Raw genomic sequence first — 25,028 nt, 5'->3', positions numbered from 1 at the left:
AAAAGTATTTCTAAATGCATAAAATGTATAAATAAATATGTAAATAAATATGCATACATACAGTATATCAAAAGTTTAATTTATAAATAAATAAAACAGAACAAACAATATTACAAATATATAAATTACATATTTATAAATTAATATAAATTTAAAAAAATTAAATAAATGATTAACTAATTAATTTAAGTAAATAATACAAGATAATACTATAATAGTATTATACAGTAATACAATGCTACTATATTCTCAACAGGAATCCACTGGAAATATAAAAATATTCAGTTTTAGATTAGTGAGATAAATTTAGACATTATTAGCTACAGTATTAGCAACAACTGTGTACATAAGCTGATTTTAGTAGGCCGGAAACCAAAAACATAAGTAACCTCTGAACATATAAGTTACCATGTAATTGTAAGTTACTTTTACATAAAGGAGAGGAAAAAAAGAACGCAACCATTCAAAAGTTTGGGGTCAGTAATATTTTTTTTTAAAAGAAATAATACTTAAGAAATGCTTTAAAAAAGAAATAATACAAAAGATTTTTATTTATAATAATATCATTTCATTTGAACTTTCTATTCAAAGAATCCTGAAAAAAATTGATCACGGTTTCCACAAAAATATGAAGCAGCACAACTGCTGTCACGTAACGCTATGTAGAAAATCGCACAACAAGGGAGAATTACAAAATAAAGTCTTTAATAAATCCACAGGAGAAAGGCAAACCCACACTAACACAACAGTTACACATAGACGAGATCGGACAAAGGACTAGAAGACACAGGGAGTGTATATACTATAACTAATAAGATAAGCGATAAACAGGGCACAAGTGAATGACATTGCTAATTAGACAGACTGGGGAAAACTAGGTCACAGGGACTGAACCAAAAACACACAAGTTACATACATGTAACAACTGGTTTCAACATTGATAAAGATAATAAATGTATCTTGAGCAGCAAATCAACATATTAGAATGATTTATGAAGGATCATGTGACTCTGAAGACCGGAGTAATGATGCTGAAAATTCAGCTTTTCATCAAAGGAAAAAAAATTACTTTTTAAAATATATTCAAATAGGATTTGTTTTTTATTTTAAATTGTAATAATATTTCACAATTTTACTGTACTTCACAAGTCTACCTGTATGTGGTTGGTCATTAGTCTACATGATACTTAGATGGTCTGTTCCTTTATTGGTGGTTCTTGGCATGAATAAGTTGCACATGAATAAGCTGCAGCGTGGACCAGAAGTTATGCTAAAAGTAAAAAATATGACAGACATCTTCATAGCTATATCTCACCTTTAAAATTTTGATTAGATGGATATGAAATATGAATACAGTGTTGCTGAATGCCGACATGAACTAACACCACAACGTATCTAGACTCATAATAGTTTTGACAAGTGGCCACTCATTCATATGACAAAGGCAAACGGCATAATTCCACCTCAATAAACCATGTTTGCCTTCTGTCTATCAAACACACAGCTGAAGCATGACCACACATGACAGGAAGAATGAATCAACTCTTTCCCATAAACCTCTAGCTGTTGCAGGAACAAGCCTCCGCAGGTCACATGGCAACTCCCGAGACGGCAGAGATCTGAAACTAGACGGCGGAGAGCGATGGAGATCACCATACTGAACGCTTCACAGAACACAGCCAACAGACTGAATACATTATCACGACAGTGAAGTGTGCGACGGCTTGCTTTGGCCTAGTTTTGCCAACTTCCAGCTGAGAAAAAATTGGAAAGTCTACAAGACTTTTACTTGACCTTAACTTGTTTTGCATTTCAAAAGACTCTACAACTTTTACAGCTGAAGCTTATCTCAACACCGAATTACTGCTAAATCACTACTAAATAATATAACCTCCAATAAATACATGACACACTGCTGTGAGCAAGACATGCTGCTTCTGTACAATATAGCGTACATGAATTACTCATAGCAGATCTATGCAGGTGGAGCTGGGGAAGGTGGAGGATTTCTTAAAGAGTTCATGGCTATTGATACAGCAGAAACCAATCAGCAGTGCCCATGGAATGATGTGAATGCTGAAGATTGAGATAAGGACCTATCAGTCTGCACCATCTAGAGTTTCATGACAGAACTTTGTATTTACTGGAAGAAAGATTTGGTCATAACTTTTAGAGAACCTTGCTAGAACTTTCTGAGAATGTTCCTTTTTAGCTGGGAATGTTTATAATATATTCGGACATACTGCTCATTCTATTCCTAAAGTATATAAATATATACGCCTGCATATTTCTGTATGGGTTGGATTCTATCTTCCATTTTTAGTGTGATGAGCATTCAAGAAGCAATATCAGAATTTTTAATACTTTTTTTATGTTAGTCATTATGTTTGATGACTCAAAATTGAAACAAAATTAAATAATAAAATAATAATCTGGCTATGTGACAACAACATAGCATACTACAACAAAAATCCTAAAATTTGTAATATTGTAAACTTATGTTATGTAAAATAATAGTTTATTATTTTACTATATATTAAATGTATTCCTGTGATGTGCAGCATCATTACTCCAGTCTTCAGTGTCACATGATCCTTCAGAAATCTTTCTAATATGCTGATTTAAGAAACATTTATTATTATCAGTTTTGCTGTTTAATATGTCTGCTAAAACTGACTGATCCCAAAATGTTTAAGTGTATTCATCGATCTATAATATAATATAGCCCATAGATTATGTTTCTTAAAACTTAATTGTGCCTCTTCTTCAATCCTTGTGTAAAGATACTGAAGTAAACTATCCCTAATAATTATACACCTGTTACAGTTTAAGTGTAATCATAGGTTTGTTAGTGTATATATTCATTTGTTACTAAAGTGTAAGAATGCATTTGTTACAGTGTAATAATACTTTTGTTATAGTGTAATTATATGTTTGTTAAACGTTTGTTATAGTGTAATAATACATTTGATACCGTGTAATAATAGGTTTGTTATATTGTAATTAAATGATCATGTAAATGACAGTGTAATTATACAATTGTAACAGTGTAATACATTTGTTATATTGTAATATAAAGTTTGTTACCATGTAATACATTTGATACATTGTAATTATATGTTTGTTAGTCTAATTACATGTTTGTTACTGTTTAATATATTTTTTTACAGTGTAAAAATACGCTTGTTATAATGTAATAAAGTATTTGTTAAATTGTAATTATATGTTTGATACAGTCTAATTATAAATTTTTAGTTTAAAAATACATTTGTTAATGTTTAATATATTTGTTAAATTGTAATTATACATTTGTTACATGTAATTATACATTTGTTAATGTGTAATAATATATTTGTTACATTGAAATTATACATTTGTTAATGTCTAATAATATATTTGTTAGATTGACGTGACAGATTACTGTAGGGTCTCAGTTAAAGTGAAAGCGTGGAGTATGAGTCTTCTACAAATTATATCTAGAAAACATGGATGAATATCAGAAGGTATGTTAAAATAAGGTAAAGATACAGTAGAACATACCAAAATCCGTATCATGACTCATGTAATCACTCAATCTGTGTTTCAACCGCGAAAATACGTCAATAAAACAGCTTGTGAACAATATCACTTAATGTTGCATTTACCTTAGGAAAGGTATCCAGTGTTAACAGTTTGTTCGTTGGTTAGCTATAAAAAACAAAAGAGCTTATTTACTGTTAATTATACGTGTTTGAATACATTTTCCATGAAGAAGTGTTTAAGAAAAATACCTTATGTGCAACTGAGTTGTATACAAACATTTCAGCTTTTATCTGAGGGTAAATATTATATATGGAAATAAATAGCAGTTGAATATATAACAGCTCTGTTTGAGAGGGTTCCCTGTATAGTTAGCAGCATTATTTGGGAGAGATGATTTTTTCCTTAAGAAAAAATCAAAATATAGGTATCAGCATCGGCCGACATCATTCTGAATAATCACTATCTGTATCAGCGGAGAAATTCAGTATCGGTGCATCTCTACTAATAACCAAAAACTAGTATTTTGAAATTAATTTTTTTACATCCAATACTTTTGTAAAAAAAAAAATTACAACAGTAATTAAATGTTTTTAATAATGAAATGTTTACTGACTAAACATTTAATTAGACTTTCATTAAATTTGTGCATTCAGTGGTTTAATAATGAATTTTCCATGATAGACATAATGTCTAAAAGCAGACAGTGCACTATTGTTAACTTGTCCACCCACAAACTGTGTATAATTATGTGTTGTACTTGGCAGTCTCTAATACTAGTGATGTGTATGAGAACAAAGACAAAACATCTCTTTCATTCATTTAGTTTAGTTTTTCTTAAACTAAAGGTGTGAAAAGCAGGTGCGGAAATGTGATCCCTTACCAGCAATGCCAAATGCACACTTAGCTTCTACAGCCGGACGTTAGAAATTCTGCTTTCAGAGAATATAAAATTATGTTCGCATACCGAAGAGTGTTCAGAGCTTCAGCAAAAAAATGATAATATGGTTAATACATAAATACATTTGAGTAGCTTTAAGGTAAGTCCTTTTAAGGCAAGTCAGCTTGGCGACCATCTTGAAAATGTCTCAGAGTTGTTATTTACAATCGTGCAAGTACCTGAATGGGGAAATACAAAAATTTACAAAACTGTTGGTCAAGATTACGTTCAAATAATATATTTCAAATCCAGAATAAAATCTAATGACAAAGGTATTATAAATTTGGCACAAATTTTGTTTTATCCAGGCAGATCCATGCAGCTAATGCACTAATGTAGTTTTACGCCTTAAACTATTAGGCGGGAAACTAAGCTTAGCACCACTAACTATAACAAATAAAAACACAAGCCTGATTTAACACTCTTTGATCATTGATATAGACAACCATGTCAAAGGAAAGACATTTTTATTAAGAGCATGGCTAAAGGTAAGCAAACTTACAAGACACAATATCTGCAATGTCTTCTACAGCTGGAGGATGAATCTGGTTTTACCTTTGGGAGTCAATCTAATCTTCCTCCCCTCTTCACCGTCTGTGTTGCAGGGGGAAGGGGGAGGAAAGCCAGAGGATCTGAAATTATGTTAGCATTAGCTACACTGACGTGTACTTGCAAAAAATCCGGTTTGTGATTGTAACATACAAAAACGGATTTACTGAAAAAAGAAGAAAGAAGCAGGTGCTGACAAACAGACGACGGCACATTTGCAGAAGATGAGGTCATCTTAATCAAAGTTTACCAAGCTGTCAGAGCATGTTCGCTCCAATGTCTGATGCTGGGAAAATAATCTGATAATTACGAACCCAGACACGCATGAGTGCCAATGCAGTAACATGAGTGCAACCGCCAGTATGTGCCAAACAAACAACAGTTGTGGTTTTTAAAATGTTTTTTTTTTCTAAGCAATTCATCCAGGACATTGTATGTATTGTAGGCAGATGTTGCTTTCATTTACGCAATTTTCATGAGACAAAGTGATAAATTATTGAAATGCACACAAATATTTTGATATTTTAGTCAATATGAAATCAAAAAATTACTATTTACATTTCCAGTTCATTGTTAATGATTTATTGGAATAATATATATATTATAAAAAAAATATATATTTTTAATCAAATTTTAAATAATACAAACTAATAATAAGTAATAAAACTAAAATTCATGTGATCTCTTGTAAATAAATAACTTATTATACTTATATATATATATATATATATATATATATATATATATATATATATATATATATATGGTTTTATGTCCTTTAAATTAATAACTTGAATCAGCAATTCTGCATTGTAAATATTATTAATATTATTAATATTTTTAAATATAAATATATATAAAAATATAATTGTGACAAAATAAGAGGGATCATACAAAATGCATGTTCTTTTTATTTATTTAGTACTGTACTGAATAAGACATTTTACATAAAAGCTAAAAATGACCCTGTTCAAAAGTTTATGTACCCTTGATTCTTAATACTGTGCGTCGTTACCTGGATGACCCACAACTGTTTTTTTTGTTTTGTGTTGGTTGTTCTTGAGTCCCTTTTTTGTCCTGAGCAGTTTAAACTGCCCAATGTTCTTCAGAAAAATCCTCCAGGTCCTGAAAATTCTTCAGTTTTCCAGCATCTTTTGCCTATCTAAACCCTTTCCAGCAGTGACTGTATGATTTTGAGATTCATCTTTTCACACTGGGGACATTTGAGGGACTCATTATATATATAATTATTCAATTATTCTGTAATGACCTACTGCAAATGAGATATATAAACCAGACATCAGCTTCTGGCAGAGTTTCTGGGGAAATCCCACAAGAGATTTTCTATGGGGTTTAAGTCAGGTGACTGTGATGGCCACTGTAGAATCTTCCAGGACTTCTGCAACCAAGCCTTGGTGGAATTTGAGGTATGCTTGGGATCATTGTCTTGTTGGAAGGTCCAATGACACCCAAGCTTCAGTTTCCTCACTGACGACATGATGTTTTCTCCTAGGATTTCCTGATACTTCAATGAATCCATCTTGCCTTCCGCACACTGCAGGTTTCCAGTGCCACAGGATGCAAAGCAGCCCCAGAGCATCACCGAGCACCACCATGATTTTTTCACTTTCACTATGATTAACTGTAAACAGAGTGCTCTTTTCAGTATATGCTTTATTCTTCTTCCTCCAGACATACTGCTGATCCATAGGGCCGAAAAGTTCCAGTTTTGTTTTATCGCTCCACAGAACAGAATCTCAAAACTTCTGTGGCTTAAATATAATTTTGAGCACTTTTCTTGTGCTTTTTGGTCAGTAGCGGTGTACGTCTTGGAGTTCTGGCATGGAAACCACATGCGTTTAGTACACGCCTTACTGTGCAAGCTGAAACCTTAGTGCCTGTTGCCACCAAGTCTTGCTGCAGGTCTTTTACAATCACTCGAGGGTTTTTCTGAACCTGCATTCTCGAAATCTGGTTATAACTGTTTCCTTCTTCAGCCCCGTCCAGGTAGTGTTACCACTGTTCCTTTAACTTTGAGCTTGCGAACTATACTTCCAACGTTGTCTCTAGGAACATAGGGCCTTCGCTATCTTTTTGTATGCTGTTCCTTGTTTGTGAAGGGTGATGATACCTTATCTACTTACCAACTTTTTGGAGCATTTTTTGACTTAGCCATATCTCTAACATGCAGTCAAACATGACACAACAAACCTAGCCAGTTCAGATATTTCATGTGTTCTAGCTCAAGCACACCTGGTGCAACTAATGAAGCCATTGATTAGTTGCATCAGGTGTGCTTGAGACAACAAGGGTTGAATAGTTTCGATTGCAACTATATATATATATATTGAAATGATAAAATATACCATAAATAATATTGATCAATAAATACTACAACCTGAGGGCACTGTTTGATAAATAAATAAATAAAAACACATCTAAAATTACTTTCAGAAATGATTCAGTGATTCAGCTGATATCATGAATATCGTACTTGTAATGCCAATTCTGGCATTTAACATTGACTTTTCATGACCCAAACAATTCCTAATAGATCAAATTCAATCCCATCCAGATTTTTTTCAACTCAAACCTTTTTTTTCACCCATATTATGTAAATAAAACAAGAATCACACGTTGTTGTGCTAAAAGTGAAGATAATTTGCATAAAAGACAAATTCGGTCACACACACACATACACACACCCTCTGGTATTGTTTGACCTTCACAGAAGGCTTGAGGTTGGGGGTGTAAAGGTATCTCTCGAGGTCCTTCTTGAATCAGTAATGAATCCTTCATTACCCAAGCCACGATTCCCAAGAGATGATTGTGGCAGCAGACCCAACACACACCCGCTTAAATGCAACTCTAACCCAGACCGCAGCAGAAAGCAAACACACACTCTCTTTTGTAATTTATCCTTGCACATTAACAGCATTAACTGATATATTAAGCTGGAGTGATCTTCTTCACGGAGCTCTTGAGTTGGCAGATTGAATAATGAGCCTTCGCTCAATCTCAGCAACAGTGATTCAATAGCGAGGGTGTAGATGTCACTTAATTAATCAAAGGAAAGCTGGAGAGAATGGAGGACGGTCTAGTGGCCAGAACAATCAGAGTCCTTCATTTTGGCTTTGACTGTTTTATTGCCACACGACTCGGCCTGTTAAGCAACATACAGTAGACTTATTACAAGGACAGTCCCACTGGAGAAATCTGGGCTTGTGTTTTGCTCAAGGGCGCGATGGTGAAATTTCATGGATCACCCTGACAAGACGCAAGCCTACAACCTTTTGGTTATTGTTAAAAAATTTCAACCCCACACAAGTGATCCTGCATTGTAGTAGTAATGTGGTCTAGGCATTAAAATGTAAAAAGGGTAAATAAGCATTGCTGCAATTCGGCTCGGCCTCGAATGGATGGAGACCAAAGTCGAGGTCCGTTTTCTGGTGTGCTCCAAACATGGGACAGGAATGGAAATTTTTAGCATGTACCTCCTCTGAGGTCCCATAAAATGGTTCAACACTAAGCTTTTAATTGTCTTAACCACACATTATAGGTCAGGAAATTAGCCAAATTTAAACAAATGCACTACTTAAAAGGCTATCTCAAACAAACATAAAGTTTTTGTCAGAATATGGAAAGTTGTGAATCACAACGAAACACCAGTTGCATGGAGATGCTCAAGAGAAGTGTCTTCAAAAATCTGCTGAGAAATATAATAATAAATGCATCATTGGCACAGTGAATGAGTGTCATTGAGTGAGGAGCCTTTTTAGCTGCTGGTATTGGTGAGCTACTTCACTGAGAAAAGTCATTTAATGCTTTGGAGTACAGGAGAATTTTGCAGGATAGCTTGCTTCCCACATATGAAAAGTTGTTATCTAAAGAGGCACGATCAGATGTTATTGTTCAACAAGACAATGCACCTGCCCAAATAGCAAAGACAACCAAAAAGTGTCTTGAGAACAATCCAACAGGCTCAAGTTTTAGACTGGTCAGAGTCCAGATTTGAACCCTATAGTGAATATTTGGTCTCACATTAAACTAAACGAACTGGGAGACATTTTTCAATTACTCATGAACGTTTGAAGTCATTAATATTAAGCGGATCAACACTGACTCATCCTCCTGTAAAAAAACTGTCTGCAAGTTGGGCAAGGCTACATTACTTTATCTATAGTAGTTGTGCAATTCTTGGTAATTTCCTGACCAGTGATTTGTGATTAAAATGTTTTATTATTTAAAAAAAAGGCTTTTTTGGCCAAGTATATACACATATATATATATATATATATATATTAGTACATTTAGTATGGCATGTCACATAATATATGTGGGCACTCCGAGCTCCCTCGGTTTGGATTGCAAGAACAAACAAACAAATAAATACTTTGTAGCTTGAGTTTCAAAGTAGCTTCCTCAGAAATGAGAGTTTTAGTTGCCCTGTTTTTTAACAATCTGGCTATCAGGTAGTCCAGACTGTGAACTCACACACTGCAGATGTGGGGACACAAACAGTAACACACACACACACACACACACACACACACACACACACACACACACACACACACACACACACACACACACACACACACACACACACACACACACACACACACACACACACACACACACACTGGTGGTGTTGCGAGATTTCATTTCATTCATTTGGCTTGAGGTTACAGCCTCAGCAAGTGCTTATCAGACTCTGGTTCCATAAACAGCTGGATAGTATTACATTTTAAATACCACATTCCCCACGTGTGCTGCAGAGTCAGAGGTCTAATGACGGACAAAAAAGGACCAAAAAAAAGTGGAATAAATAAACAAGAAACAGATAAACTTGTAGCAAAAGGGCATTTGAAGCCATGGCATTGTGGTATTTCATATTGTTACATACTATACTCCATCTAAAACCATTGTAAAACCATTTTAATCATTTTTAAAATCAATATTACATAATTAAATGAAATCTAATAAAAAAAATATATTATAATTTAAGGAATAAATTATATATATATATATATATACGTGTGTGTGTGTGTGTGTGTTTGTGTGTGTGTGTGTGTGTGTGTGTGAGTGTGTGTGTGTTTAAAACATTGTTAGACCGTTTTAGATCGTACTGATTTTTGCCTAAAAAGTTCATGATAAAAAGATAAAGTCCACCTCGACTCCGAAAACAATAATTGTGTGTGTAACCAGGCAAACGGCTCAAGAAAACAGGCCTTATTAGCATTATTGACGACAGTGACTGCAAACGCCAAAGATCTGAATATTTGAGGTTCAGCAGGAAATGATCAATGAGTCATATTATGGACCTCAGAGGAGATGCATGCCAAAAAAATGACTATTCCTTTCACATGTTCGGAAACGCACCAGAAAACAGACCTCGTCTCCATCCATCCGAGGCCGAGCCTAACTGCAGCAATGCTTATTTGTGTGTGTCATAGTCACGGTCATTTACGACGAGGTATGCTCGACGAAAAACAAACAATGCAAATTGCAAGCCTTGTCTGTGTGCTTATCTCAGCATCATTGGACAGAGACACCAAGCATGAAGAGAAAGACGAGAGAGACAGAGCGGTGGGTATCATAACGCTCTGGTCTCCGTTAATGAACCGTTTCCTGCAAAATTAATAATTGATTGATTATGACCAGCTCTGTGGTCGCTGTAGGGGAAACTATACCTCCATGACCCCGGATGAGACGGGCTGTCATTCAGCAATCCGTTCTTTCATCAACTCAAGGGATTTGAGGGATTTAAAACGGCCAAGCCAGGAATTGGGTTTTGGGAAAATAAAAATAGATTAAAAATAGTGAGGTAACTTTTGACAATTTGTCACCAACTGTAATTCATTCTCGACAGCTCTTGTGAAAAACTGTCTGCGTGGGTGACAGGAGAAAGACATTTGTTGGATCAATTCTTCATTTTGGCATGAAATCGAAAGATGATCAAAGGTTTTGGTGCCAATATAGTAATTGTTCTTTCTTCAACTAAACCAACTTTTATATCCAGGTACAAAAAAACGTTATGACTGGATGGATTTACTTGGATTTACCCAGACTTGCAATTTTAAACTATGAAAATCCATCATAAAAATATAATTGCACTTTTACAACTATGATAATCCAAACCAGGGTTTCCCAAATTTAGGAGTCATGAGTAAATAAAAATAAATTAACAAATAAAACACTTAGTACAAATGGTATCATAAAACTGTACAATTTAAATAAATCTCAAAAGAACAATCACAATAAAATGCTTAATAAAATCCTAAAGCAAAGAAAAAAAAAGAAATGTATCATTTCCAATCAAGCTGTAATTTTGTATTCCAATAAAATGTGAAAATTGTATTTATTTGTGTGTATTTAGGATACATAAAATGCTTTTAATTTTTATTGCTTATTATTTTATTTATTGATTTAAACACATTAAAAATGTATTATTTAAAAATAAATAAATAAATGTATAAATAATAATTGTATTTATAAATAAATAAATACAAACTATGAATAAATAAATAATTGTATTTATAATTTTATAAATACATTTATTTTTATTTTTTAATTAAATTGTATATTTAATTTATTAATAAATATTTGTATAAATAAAGAAAGAAATTGTATATAAATACATAACATACGTATATAACATGCATAACATTCACACAACGGGAGTATTAGCATATTTTCAAAAAATTCAAAAGGCAAAAGTACCCATATATTGGGTAAAATATAAATAAATATTTGTATTTATTTATATATTCATAAATATATATTTGTATAATAATTAAATACATTTTGTTTATAAATAATTTATTTATTTATTTATTTATAACCCAATCAATAATTATTTAGTTATAAATAAGTAATTTAAAAGTCAAAAGGGCCCATGTATTAAAGAGATACATTTAATTTAAGACTGAGGATGATTTCACAGGATAATATCCCAAAAGCACAGTCCCAGCCAAATCAATCAGTGCTTTGTTATCCGACTCAACAAATACAAAGCCAAAAATGTTTTAAAACATGGATGCTATTTGGAAATGTTTCCGAGAGCAATGGACAAAGATGCATGACCTCATAGAAGCAGCACCAATGCTGGACTCTGAGCAACAGAGTAAAAGAACAGCGGGCCTTCCTTGAAAAATGGTGCAATAACTCCCTACACACAATTCTATTCATCTATTATAAGGTGAAATCCATTATTTAGTCCAACCCCTGAGTGTATCCAGCTTACTAAGTAGAGCACAGACCTAAGAACAATACTGTTCCATTAAAGTGCATACATCTTAAGCGTAATAATTTGTTATAAAGCATTTGTTTTCAAAGATAAAATAGGATATAAAATGAAACCAATAGATAAACTCAAAATGACCTCTTCTTTTTTTACTTAAGAAGCAAACTTTCGGAAGAAAAGACTTGTTTTCACAGAATATTTCTTAAATTTACCTAATTGGCAAACATGTTTATTTTTTCAGTTATTGTTTTAAACTTAAACTTAATTCAGTTTTGTTTTGTTTTATGTTTAAAAGAAGAAAAACTATTTTATTTTTCTCACCACACTGGGAATTTGTTTTTAACAAATTTCATTCAGTTTTGCTTTGATTTATGCTTAAAATAAAAAGTTCATTTTCTCTCACCACCAGGAAAATTGTTTATGTTTGTTAGTTTTTAACATAAACCTAATTCAATTTAACTTTGATTGATGCCGAAAAACAGGAAGAAAAAAAAAAACAAGTGTATTTTTCTTATCACAGTGATTGTTTCACAATTATTTTTAAAATAAACCTCATTCAATTTTGTTTAGATTTATGCTTATTATAGCCCTGTTGTGATCGGCTCTGTAAATAATGAGAAGAGACTGACCTCCTAAAAACAAACACAAGACAGTAAATGGCTCTGGGTTTCTTAGCAACATGGGAAGGACGTCCTCTCCTGGGACCGGTAGATCAAGTGAATGCAGAGAGACGGTTGGCTTTCAGCCGCAGATGCAGAGGACGGGCAGACTCACCTGTCTTGTCGCCGCGGCCCGATCCTTGACAGCCGTCTTCATCATCGCACTCGCCACTGCCTTCTGCCATGTCGCCGCCGCTTGTCTCGACATCCTCACGACCATCTGTTCCTAAACCCGTCTCGCCCCACATCTCCTGTGACAAAACATAAATCACAGGACAGCGGACCTGACATCAGACACATATTCTTATGAGATTCAAACACAACATCTTTTTATTTATCAAAGAATCAAAAAGTATCACAGAAAAAAAGTATCACAGGTTATAAAAAAATATCAAGCAGCAGAACTGTTTGGAATATTGATAATAAATCTGCATATTAGAATGATATCTGTTTAAAGGATCACGTGACTGCAGACTGGAGTATAATGGCTGATGAAAATTCAGCTTTGCATCACAGAAATAAATTGTAGTTTAAAGTATATTCAAATTGAAAACCATTATTTAAAATTTTTAATAATATTTCACAATATTACTGTTTTCACTTTATTTATTTTTTCAAATAAATGCACGCTTGATGAGCACAAGATACTTCTTTCAAAACATTAAAAATAGAAATGTTTCCCAACTTTTGATCGGTACTGTATGTATATGTATATATATATATATATATATATATATATATATATATATATCAAACTTGTATATATATGTGTTGGGATTTGATTTTAATTACCCTACAAGTTCGATTAAAATGAGGAGAAAAATTTATATTTTTAAATATTTTAAATTTGAGGGAAGCACCAAACACTAAACTTGGTTAAGTTTTTTTCTGACAAAAACAACAAAAGAATAAAAGCTCACAGAAAAAAAAGCATACGTTGCCTACAACATAATCAGGCATTAATATTTTGTTGGGTCTCTCTGGTTTTTGAATGGGTTCATAATATATAATTGACAGCCTGTATGTCTGCACAATTTGGCAAGTTTCATTGTGTTATCACAAATAAAACAAGCACAAACAAGCTATGCAATATACTTACAAAATCATACAATAAATAAAATAAAATAAAATAATTAAAAAAAAAATTATGAACAATGAATACAGGTCCTAAAAAAATTAGCATATTGTGATAAAGTTCATTATTTTCCATAATGTAATGATAAAAATTAAACTTTCATATATTTTAGATTCATTGCACACCAACTGAAATATTTCAGGTCTTTTATTGTTTTATAGCTCGTCTCTAAACGAGCTATTAACCTAATCATCTGAATCAACTAATTAACTCTAAACACCTTCAAAAGATTCCTGAGGCTTTTAAAAACTCCCAGCCTGTTTCATTACTCAAAACCGCAATCATGGGTAAGACTGCCGACCTGACTGCTGTCCAGAAGGCCATCATTGACACCCTCAAGCAAGAGGGTAAGACACAGAAAGAAATTTCTGAACAAATAGGCTGTTCCTAGAGTGCTGTATCAAGGCACCTCAGTGGGAAGTCTGTGGGAAGGAAAAAGTGTGGCAAAAAACGCTGCACAACGAGAAGAGGTGACCGGACCCTGAGGAAGATTGTGGAGAAGGACCGATTCCAGACCTTGGGGGACCTGCGGAAGCAGTGGACTGAGTCTGGAGTAGAAACATCCAGGGCCACCGTGCACAGGCGTGAGCAGGAAATGGGCTACTGGTGCCGCATTCCTCAGGTCAAGCCACTTTTGAACCAGAAACAGCGGCAGAAGCGCCTGACCTGGGCTACAGAGAAGCAGCACTGGACTGTTGCTCAGTGGTCCAAAGTACTTTTTTCGGATGAAAGCAAATTTTGCATGTCATTCGGAAATCAAGGTGCCAGAGTATGGAGGAAGACTGGGGAGAAGGAGATGCCAAAATGCCTGAAGTCCAGTGTCAAGTACCCACAGTCAGTGATGGTCTGGGGTGCCATGTCAGCTGCTGGTGTTGGTCCACTGTGTTTTATCAAGGGCAGGGTCAATGCAGATAGCTATCAGGAGATTTTGGAGCACTTCATCCTTCCATCTGCTGAAAAGCTTTATGGAGATGAAGATTTCATTTTTCAGCACGACCTGGCACCTGCTCACAGTGCCAAAACCACTGGTAAATGGTTTACTGACCATGGTATTACTGTGCTCAATTGGCCTGCCAACTCTCCTGACCTGAACCCCATAGAGAATCTGTGGGATATTGTGAAGAGAAAGTTGAGAGACGCAAGACCCAACACTCTGGATGAGCTTAAGGCCGCTATCGAAGCATCCTGGGCCTCCATAACACCTCAGCAGTGCCACAGGCTGATTGCCTCCATGCCACGCCGCATTGAAGCAGTCATTTCTGCAAAAGGATTCCCGACCAAGTATTGAGTGCATAACTGAACATAATTATTTGAAGGTTGACTTTTTTGTATTAAAAACACTTCTTTTATTGGTCGGATGAAATATGCTAATGTTTTGAGATAGGAATTTTGGGTTTTCATGAGCTGTATGCCAAAATCATCAGTATTAAAACAATAAAAGACCTGAAATATTTCAGTTGGTGTGCAATGAATATAAAATATATGAAAGTTTAATTTTTATCATTACATTATGGAAAATAATGAACTTAATCACAATATGCTAATTTTTTGAGAAGGACCTGTATATATTATTATATATTTTAGTTCTTTCTTGGGAATGTCCAATCTGATCCAAGCTCCAGCTGGTGCACCCTAACAACTACAGCAGCTCTGTTCTCAAATTCACAAGCTGTAATAGTGGAATTTTCCTGAAATGACTCCCTTTGAAGCGAGTAAGTGAGTCGAGATCACCCATCACGTCCAAATAGCCCCATGTGTTCCAACAAAGGCTTCCAGGCAAGCAGTCAAGGCTCATAACAGCAGCATTCCATTGCACTAAACATGGATTCACTCAAGTGAAAATTCCATTTTCACAGCGAGAGAATATTAAACACGTGCAGTTGCGAGGCAATTCAGAACTGTTTCGAAAAACAGCTCTGGGAATCGCAGTAGTGCATAATTCACAACATCTTAACTCAGTTGTTTTCTGGCTCCCCATTGTTTCTGCTTTCATATTCTGTCACAATTTCTAACTTGTTTTTAACACAGAGAAGTGCAAAACAACTTCATAGACCCCAGGACAGAATCACAGCCAATCAGAACATAACTGATGTTTAATATTCAGTAAAAGCAAGATTTTGGACCAATGACATTTTACTGTGGGTGTGGCTACCAAGTGTGACATGACAAAATAAGCGACCCAAAATAAATTTTCTTGCTGAAACCGATAATGATTTTTATGCTGTGGCTGACAACTGATAAATGGCAAACATTAAATGCTCTACTATTTTGTCTAATTAAAAAATAAAACACTAACAATTAAAATTAATCAGTTTAAATGCTACAAGTTTAGGCTCTGCAACATTACTATTTCACATTATTATTAACATTATTATTTTTTTTACAATAAGTTAAGGTATTATATTTATATCATTTTTAATGATATATGTATATATATATATATATATATATATATATATATATATATTAGAACTGTCAAATCGATTACATGCGATTGATCGCGCCTAACATAAAAGTTTGTAGAAACGTTTGTATTGTATATATATATATATATATATATATACACACACACACATATATACGCACACACACACACACACACACACACATATATATATATATATAATTTATATACAAACACATGTATTATATATATTTACAAACTTTTATGTTAGATGCGTGATTAATCGATTTGACAGTACTAATATAATGTATATACAACAATAAGAAAACATGAAATGTATATAAACAAACAAACAAACAAACAAAGTTTGTTGTTATGATTGGTTAGGATAAAAAAATCCTTAGTTTTATTTGGAAAATATAACTTATTAGTATAAAGTTGAACAATGAATATTTCAGATTTCATTGTTTGTATATTGTACAACATTCAAGCACACTTTGAATTAAATTTCCTTGCATTATGTTTCTCCCTGATGGAGGAATGCAACACAATTAAATTCCACAGTGACTTTGTGGAAATCGTTCTCCAGGGGACTCTTAATTAACTGCCGTATAATGAATTATGCCACACGTCAGGCGGACACCATGGCAACAACAGGGCGAACAGGCTGTTCTTTTCCAGCGCGTCCACCCCCTTCTATTGAGATAAAACACCGCCATACTTATTAGTGCTTTCTTTTTTTGCCTTGCCTGGTTCATTAATCAATTTAGCTGCACATTAAATTTTAATTATTTTGTTTGTGATAAGAGAACAAACAATTAAAAAAAGACCTCTCGCCCTCCAAGCGGAGTCATGAGCATGTTGGTATTAAATTGACATGGCTGCATTGAAATACTTCAGTGATCAAAAGTTTCTGACTTCATTCCATCTTCTCCTACTGTAGATAGATAAAGAAACCAAGGTAAAAAATTACATGAAGCGGCATTTTCAGCCTTTTTTGCTTCTGTTTTACGACATTTTTCTGATTGGATTGTGAAAAGTGGGTGTTCCACATGCTTTCTCCGCTTTCTCTCCTAAACTCTGCCCTCCAAAGACCTGTCAGCAAACAAAGTGTTTCTGATTGGCTAAAAAAAACTTTTTTAGGATCCTATATAGGATCCTCCTCCTTACTCGTCTTGATCAGCAGGTGGGCATTAGGGCATTACTTTGGTTCCGTTCCTATCTCAATGATAGGACTTTCTCAGTATCTATTGGCAAGTTCTCCTCATCTTCTGCTTCCGTTTCATATGGGGTCCCTCAGGGGTCCATCTTGGGTCCTATGCTTTTTAGTCTGTATATGCTCCCACTGGGTAACATCATAAGGAAGCATAACATCTCTTTTCACCTCTATGTGGATGACTCACAGCTCTACTTGCCTCTAAAGTCTAGGGACTCCATACAATCTCTTTTGGTCTGTCTCGAAGACATCAAAACTTGGATGGCTAACAACTTTCTCCAGTTAAATAGTGACAAGACAGAAGTCATTATTTTTGGTTCTCCCAAGGCAAGATGCACTGTGGTACAAAATTTAGGTAACTTCACCCCATTTATCAAACCTTATGCCAGAAACTTGGGTGTCATTCTTGACTTAGAACTTTGCCTTGACAAACAGATCATTTCTTTTGTCGAGAATAGTTTTTACCAGCTCAGAATGATTTCCCGCCTGAAGTCATTCCTATCTCATGACGATCTTGAGAAAGTAATCCATTCCTTTATTACATCACGGCTGGATTATTGTAATTCCCTCTACTTTGGCCTCCCACAATCATCACTTAGACGTTTGCAGTTGGTACAAAACGCAGCAGCGCGTCTTTTAACTGGCACCAGGAGGCGTGAACACATCACCCCCATTGTGGCCTCCTTGGATTGGCTCCCAGTTCTTTTTAGGATTCAGTTTAAAGTTTTACTGTTTGTTTTTAAGGCACTTAATGGGCTCGCCCCAACCTATATCACCGACCTTGTACAGCCATACTCAGTTCAAAGGTCACTGAGATCCTCAAACAAAGGGCTCCTGCTTGTGCCGCGCTCACGGCTTAAACAGATGGGTGACAGAGCTTTTGCAGTTGCTGCTCCACGGTTGTGGAACCAGCTCCCTCAGGATATTAGATCTGCCCCCTCCATTGCTGTATTCAAATCCAGGTTAAAAACTCATTTTTATTCCATGGCCTTCCTTGTTCCCTAACCTGGCACTCCTGTTTGTTCTTTGTATTTCTGTGTTGTGTGCCTTGATATTGAAGGTTCCCTTTCAAGGGAACTCGAGCTGCATTGAGACGCGGTGGGAACGCTCTGCGTGATTGCGTCGTGAAGCACGTGTATAATCAGTGCTTCAATGGAAGAGCGAGACGTCATAGGCGGGTGACGTCATAGACCGGGAAGCTGTAAAGCACACCAGAAAACAGACCGCGACAGCTTCTGTGCCTTCAGCAAGCGATCTGTGTATTCTGTCCTTGTCATATTTATTGTTGTCTGTCAATTTGCAATATATATATATATATATTATGGCAAAAGAGAGCAAGCAGCTTTGTGTTGTTCCCTGCCCACGTTATATCACGGGTGGGGACACACAAATCAGCTTTTTGTTACTATTTGGGAGTGGAGCATGCCACAGTCAGTTCTCGAGTGGGCTGACTGTGAGCATTGCGAGAAGCTGTCCGTGAGGACGCTCCGCTCCCGCCGGGCGTTCTTCAAGGAGGATGGTTCGGTTTGCGCTCCCCGCGTGGGTCCCGCGGTTGCAGAGGCACGGCGGCGACTCGCATTTTGGGACGGATCTGACAGCGGGGGTTGGGACGGGCTCCGCCCTATCTCAGCTTTCACCTGTCAGATCCAGTGCTGCCGATTTCCAGTTCCGAGGAATTGGTATCGTTAGTGTTTTGTTTAGAAAAAAGAGAACAAAACAAATAAAGAGGAGCTTTACAAGGAGGTTTATCTAGTGCTGTTGCTAGTTAAATATTTACTGGCCAGCTGAACATTATGAGAGTGAAAATAAACTGCTGTTTATTTTCGGGGACTGCTGTTTTTCCCTATCTCCAAACTGAGGTGTCGAGTTCGTGGAAATAGGCCGGTTTCTATTTTATGTGTTTAGTGCCAAAACGTCTAACTATAGTGATGCTTTGGATATTAAGTATCATGGTATGACAGTGCCTCGGGTTTAAGAGACACTTGCGAGCTTTCTCTCTCCCGAGTCGGCGTCATCATTTTTAACCCCGACATTACCCACCAGCCATCTTAAATAAATAAAGTATTCGAGAATTGCGTCGTGCAAAAACAGATAAACTATACTGGGGAGGGACGGTTTCGAGAAATCGTTTCTCCTCTGCGTCCTCTGGGGGGGCCACTCTCTGAGGAGGGTTGCAGCACGGCCAGTTTGGTTGTTTTCCTGCTGGTGGCCACGGAGTGATATATATATATATATATATACGTTTTTCTGATTTAAAAATGAAGAAAAAAATGATAAATTATGTCTGTTCTTCTGGATGCTCCGCTTTCCAAAAAACTAAGAAATAAACCATTCAGCAGCGTCCCAGAGGTTTCTTCCTCACCAAACTAATGTTCCCAAGACTGCTGGGCGGGAGCAGTCTCGGTCTACTAAGCTCCTCACAGCACAGAGTGCAAAACGAGCATCACCATTTGGGATCGTCCACAATCGAGGGGGACCTGGGTGGCGGTAGCAGTCTAGATAGTTAGAGATATGCAAGATCTGAGGACTGTTTTATCTCTAAAATAAATTGGACAAAGAGGAAGCCCTGAAGCCGATGTTGTCAGGCTTCTAAGGGTGGTCCCCTCCGGGGTAGGGATGGTTTTGAGAAATCGTTTCTCCTCGGCGCCCTCTGGGGTGCGACTCTCTGAGGAGGGTCGCAGCGCTGCCAGTTCGGTTTTCCTGCCGGTTCGCCGTTCAGGGCACCAAGGTGTCAGTGTCCCCAAACGATCCTCCGAGGGGGGTCGTAGAGCAGACAGTTCGGTTTCCCTGCCGGTTCGCCGTTTAAGGGTGCCGAGGTGCCTGCTTTTTCCAATGATACTCCGAGGAGGGTCGTAGGAACTAAGCTATTTAGAGGTAGGCAAGATCTGAGGATTATCGTCATCTCTAATAAAGCTTAGACAGGAAGTCCTGTCGCAAAAAACGAGGCTATCAGGCTTCTGAGGGTTCCTCCGGGGCAGGGACAGTTTTGAGAAATCGTTTCTCCTTGGCGCCCTCTGGGGTGTGACTCTCTGAGGAGGGTCGCAGCGCTGCCAGTTCGGTTGTTCCCTGCCGGTTCGCGGTTCAGGGCACCGAGGTGTCAGCGTCCCCATACGATCCTCCGAGTAGGGTCGTAGAACGGTCAGTTCGGTTGTTCCCTGCCGGTTCGCCGCTTCAGAACACCGTAGTGACTGTTCAACCAAATCCAGAGGCCAGTCTCAAGAGACTGGTTCCCCTAGTAGAATTTCTGGCAGCGTGGAAACTACTGCCACATATTTCTCAGTGGGTCCTGCACACTTTAGGAAAGGGTTCAGAATTCGGTTCTTGTCCGCCCAGATTTCTAGGGATCCTCCCCACTGTGGTGGACCCCGAGCAGGCTTTGGTTATGGAGCAGGAAGTACTGACACTTCTGCAAGAGGAGCTGTAGAAGGGGTTCCTCCTCCCGGCAGACAGTCAGGGTTTTACAGCCATTACTTCACTGTTCCGAAAGAGGATGAGGGGTTGCGTCCTACTCTAGACCTGCGTCATTTAAACAGCAGGTTTCAGAATCTTAAGTTCAAAGTATGCTTACGCTAAATATGATTGTGTCACAGACTCAGTCCGAGGACTGGTTTGTCACAATAGACTTAAAGGACGCTTACTTATCTATCCATCCTCATCACAGGAGGTTCTTGAGGTTTGCTTTCAGGGGCGAAGCATACCAGTATCGGGTTCTTCCATTCGGCCTAGGTTATCACCCCGCACCTTTACAATATGCGTGGATGCAGCTCTGGCTCCTCTGAGATTCCAGGACATTCGCGTATTAAATTATATCGACGATTGGTTGATTTTAGCTCAGTCCGAGCTTTTGGCAGTTCAAAATCGAGATGTCAGTCTGTCCCACATAAGGAGGTTGGGGTTGCGGCTCAACAGCAAAAAGTGTACTCCTCCCAACTCAGAGGGATATGGGGAATATGGGATTCGACAACATGCAAGCACGTCAGTCTCCTGCATGTATTTTTGTGATTCTCAGCCGTAAAGAATGTAAACTAGGTCAGTCATTCACTGCAAAACAAACTGTTGGGGCTCATGGTAGTTGCGTCCAACGTAATTACTTTTGGCCTTCTGTACATGAGCCCCCTGCAGTGGTGGCTCAGGACCAAGGGATTTTCTCCGAGAGGAAATCCGTTTTCGCATGATCAAGGTCACGCTGCTATGCCTTTGTGCCTCGGTCATGTGGAAGAAACCTTGGTTCCTCACCCAGGGCCCAGTGCTGGCTGCTTCTTGTCGACGCGTCACGCTATCGACGGATGCTTCCCTCACAGGATGGGGGGCGGTCGTGAGTGGCCGCTCGGTGAAAGGTCTTTGATTGGGGCTCATGGCAGTTGCGTCCAACGTAGTTACTTTTGGCCTTCTGTACATGAGACCCCTGCAGTAGTGGCTCAGGACCAAGGGGTTTTCTCCGAGGGGAAATCCGTTTTCGCATGATCAAGGTCACGCGGCTATGCCTTCGTGCCTCGGTCATGTGGAAGATCCTTGGTTCCTCACCCAGGCCCAGTGTTGGGGGCGTCTTGTCGACGCATAATGCTTTCGACGGATGCTTCCCACACAAGTCAGGGGCAATCATGAGTGGTCGCTCGGCGAAGGGTCCGGACAACACACTGATGGTCTCGTATATCAGAGCAAATATCCTGTTGAGGCAGGGGCTGTGGCCCGGGGAATTGAGACTTCACCCCGAGGTGGTGGAGCTTCTTAGGGAGAACTTCGGTAAACTCAAGTCGACCTTTCGCATCGTTTGTACAATGCATTGCCCTTTGTGTTTCTCCCTCACACATCCAGCTCCGCTTGGACTGGACGTGATGTATTAGGTGTGGTTGACGCTACAACTGTACGCATTCCCGATATCTTTGCTCCTGGGAGCTCTAGAGTTATGGATACTGTTCATAGATTCAGGTCTCTCGACCGAGGTCGCGGAGACCATACTCCAGTCCAGAGCTCCCTCCACGAGAAGACTAAATATGCATTGACATGGAAACTGTTCTCTGCCTGGTGCAGAGAATGCCTTCTGAATCTTGTTTCTGCCCTGTTGGTACAGTACTTGATTTCTGTAATGAATGTTTCTTTGCTGGGTTATCTCTGAGGAGAGATCCTTAATTTCATCTTCTCCGTGGTACATGAGGCTGAGGCCTGTACGTACTTTGATTTGCACCTGGTTTGGTGGCAGTATTTCTTTACCTCAGGTCGGGTTGTATTTCTTAGTTCCCTACTAAATGTGCGGGTCATTTGTGCTCCAGGCATTCTGTCCTCCACCTTTAATACCCCAGATCAGGAAAAACTTAATCTGTTATGCCCTGCCCTGTTTTGGATGCGTATGTCCACAGAGCTGCTCAGTGGCGTATATCAGAACAATTATTTGTCTGCTTCGGGTAACTTAAGATAGGTTGCCCTGCATATACAGATAATGAGCAAGTGGGTAGTTGAGGTTATCTGACTTGCTTATGAAGCGGCCGGACAGCCTTCACCTATGGCTGTTCAGGCCCATTCTACAAAGAGTATGGCTGCGTCTAGGCTTTAATTTTGGGGGTTTCCCTTCAGGACATTTGTAATGCGGCAGGCTGGTCCTCACCACATACATTTGTCAGATTTTATGACCTAGACCTCTCCACTCCCGGGGCTAGGCTGCTTGCTTCTTGGTGTGCGCAAGGACTTCACACAGAACGGGCATTTCTCATTATGGCGTAGTGGGTATAGGGTTGAAAGGGAACGTCTCAGGTTACGTATGTAACCCTGGTTCCCTGAGAGGGAACGAAACGCTGCTATCTCCTGCCATACTTCCTGCATGCCCTGATCGACTTGCTTCCGGCTTTTTCAGAAGCTATCGCGGTCTGTTTTCTGGTGTGCTTTACAGCTTCCTGGTCTATGACGTCACCCGCCTATGACGTCTCGCTCTTCCATTGGACTGATTATACACGTGCTTCACGACGCAATCACGCAGAGCGTTCCCACCGCGTCTCAACGCAGCGTCTCGTTCCCTCTCAAGGAACCAGGGTTACATACGTAACCTGAGACGTTTTCTTTTTATTCATGTTTTATATGCTTATGACTATTGATTCCATGTGTTTTTATTCTCTGTCTTTTTAGTTATTCATTGTACAGCACTTTGGTCAGTTTTGCGCTGTGTGTAAATGTGCTTTATAAATTAAAATTACTTACTTACTTACTAAATTACTATGGAGTGAGGACATCTATCTCTGAGAAAAAGTGACCCTATAGATATCATGAAACCTTTGATATGATTATATCAAATGTTACAGAAAACGTACTTACGCAATCCACTGCAGTGCAAAATAGGACATTAAAATCTTAAACATAATGTCTGATACAACATTAAAGGGATTGTTCACCACAAAATTAAAATTCTGTCATCATTTACTCACCCTCAAGTTGTTCCAAACCTGCATGAAGTTATTATTTTTTTGTTGAACACAAAACAAGATATTTTAAAGAATTTTGGTAACCAAACAGAATGGAATAGTATAGAAAAAAAATACTATGGGAGTCAATGGGGTCCAAAAACTGTTTAATTACCAACATTTTCAAAATATCTTCTTTTGTGTTCAGCAGAATAAAGAAATTCATACAGGTTTGAAATAGCTTTAGGGTGAAACAATTTTGGGTGAACTATCCCTTTAATATTCAGAGCTCTCCATGGTCCATATTCATTGAGTCTCTAAAAAGATTGTGTTTCTAGAGTAGGATTTTATGCATAATTCAGAGTCATCCATGAAACAAATTTCCTTACAAATCCTTTGCAGTTTGAAGACCCCAGTCATGTAAACGGATCGATAGGATGCTTTGGGGGTCTTTTTTGTCAAACCGCGTCTCCTTGACAACAGGCCTCATCAATTGGACGGAGATACATCTCTAATGATCAAAGGAAAGCGATACCGAGGCGTGTTTGGCAGGGGTCAGATAAACAGACCAATAACTCATCAACATATAAGACACATGCAAACACTTTTGAGAAGGTTTTTGAAAAAAATTTGTTTTTATATTTTCCGTTTTAATTTTAGTTTAAGTTTAAGTTATTTAATTTGCTTTTGTTATTATTTTATTTATTAAATGAAGTGTTGAGCGCTGGATTTTACCCAAAATTTAATATTATTCAACTCTCGGAGACCAGAAAAAAAATGAAGAACACTCAGCGTGAAATAGACACTCTGCGCCTCGTCACGGTGCTGGCATTAAAAAAAGTGGGAAAATACACTAGCCTTGGGAAAAAATGCTTGTGGACACATGGCCTTATGGTGCTTCATGCTGGTTTTTGGTCTATACTAACACTTGAAATTTGTTTGCTATGTATAAAAAAGATGTCAATGTCTTC

General features: G+C 37.5%; 1 protein-coding gene across 1 annotated transcript in view; it reads right to left on the bottom strand.

Annotated features, from left to right (window-relative positions):
• gpc5b (glypican 5b) overlaps window positions 1–25,028 on the bottom strand; it is a 55,639-nt gene that overhangs the window by 6,317 nt on the left and 24,294 nt on the right. Inside the window, exon 8 of the mRNA XM_077226244.1 lies at window positions 13,029–13,164. Within this exon, the coding sequence (XP_077082359.1) occupies window positions 13,029–13,164 (136 nt within the window). The remainder of the gene's footprint in view (window positions 1–13,028; window positions 13,165–25,028) is intronic.

This window comes from Siphateles boraxobius, unplaced genomic scaffold (genome assembly GCF_051911475.1).
Source record: "Siphateles boraxobius isolate OS27281-9 unplaced genomic scaffold, OSU_SipBor_1 13, whole genome shotgun sequence".
Taxonomy (NCBI): Eukaryota; Metazoa; Chordata; class Actinopteri; order Cypriniformes; family Leuciscidae; genus Siphateles; species Siphateles boraxobius.
This window is presented reverse-complemented; position numbering and strand designations above follow the sequence as displayed.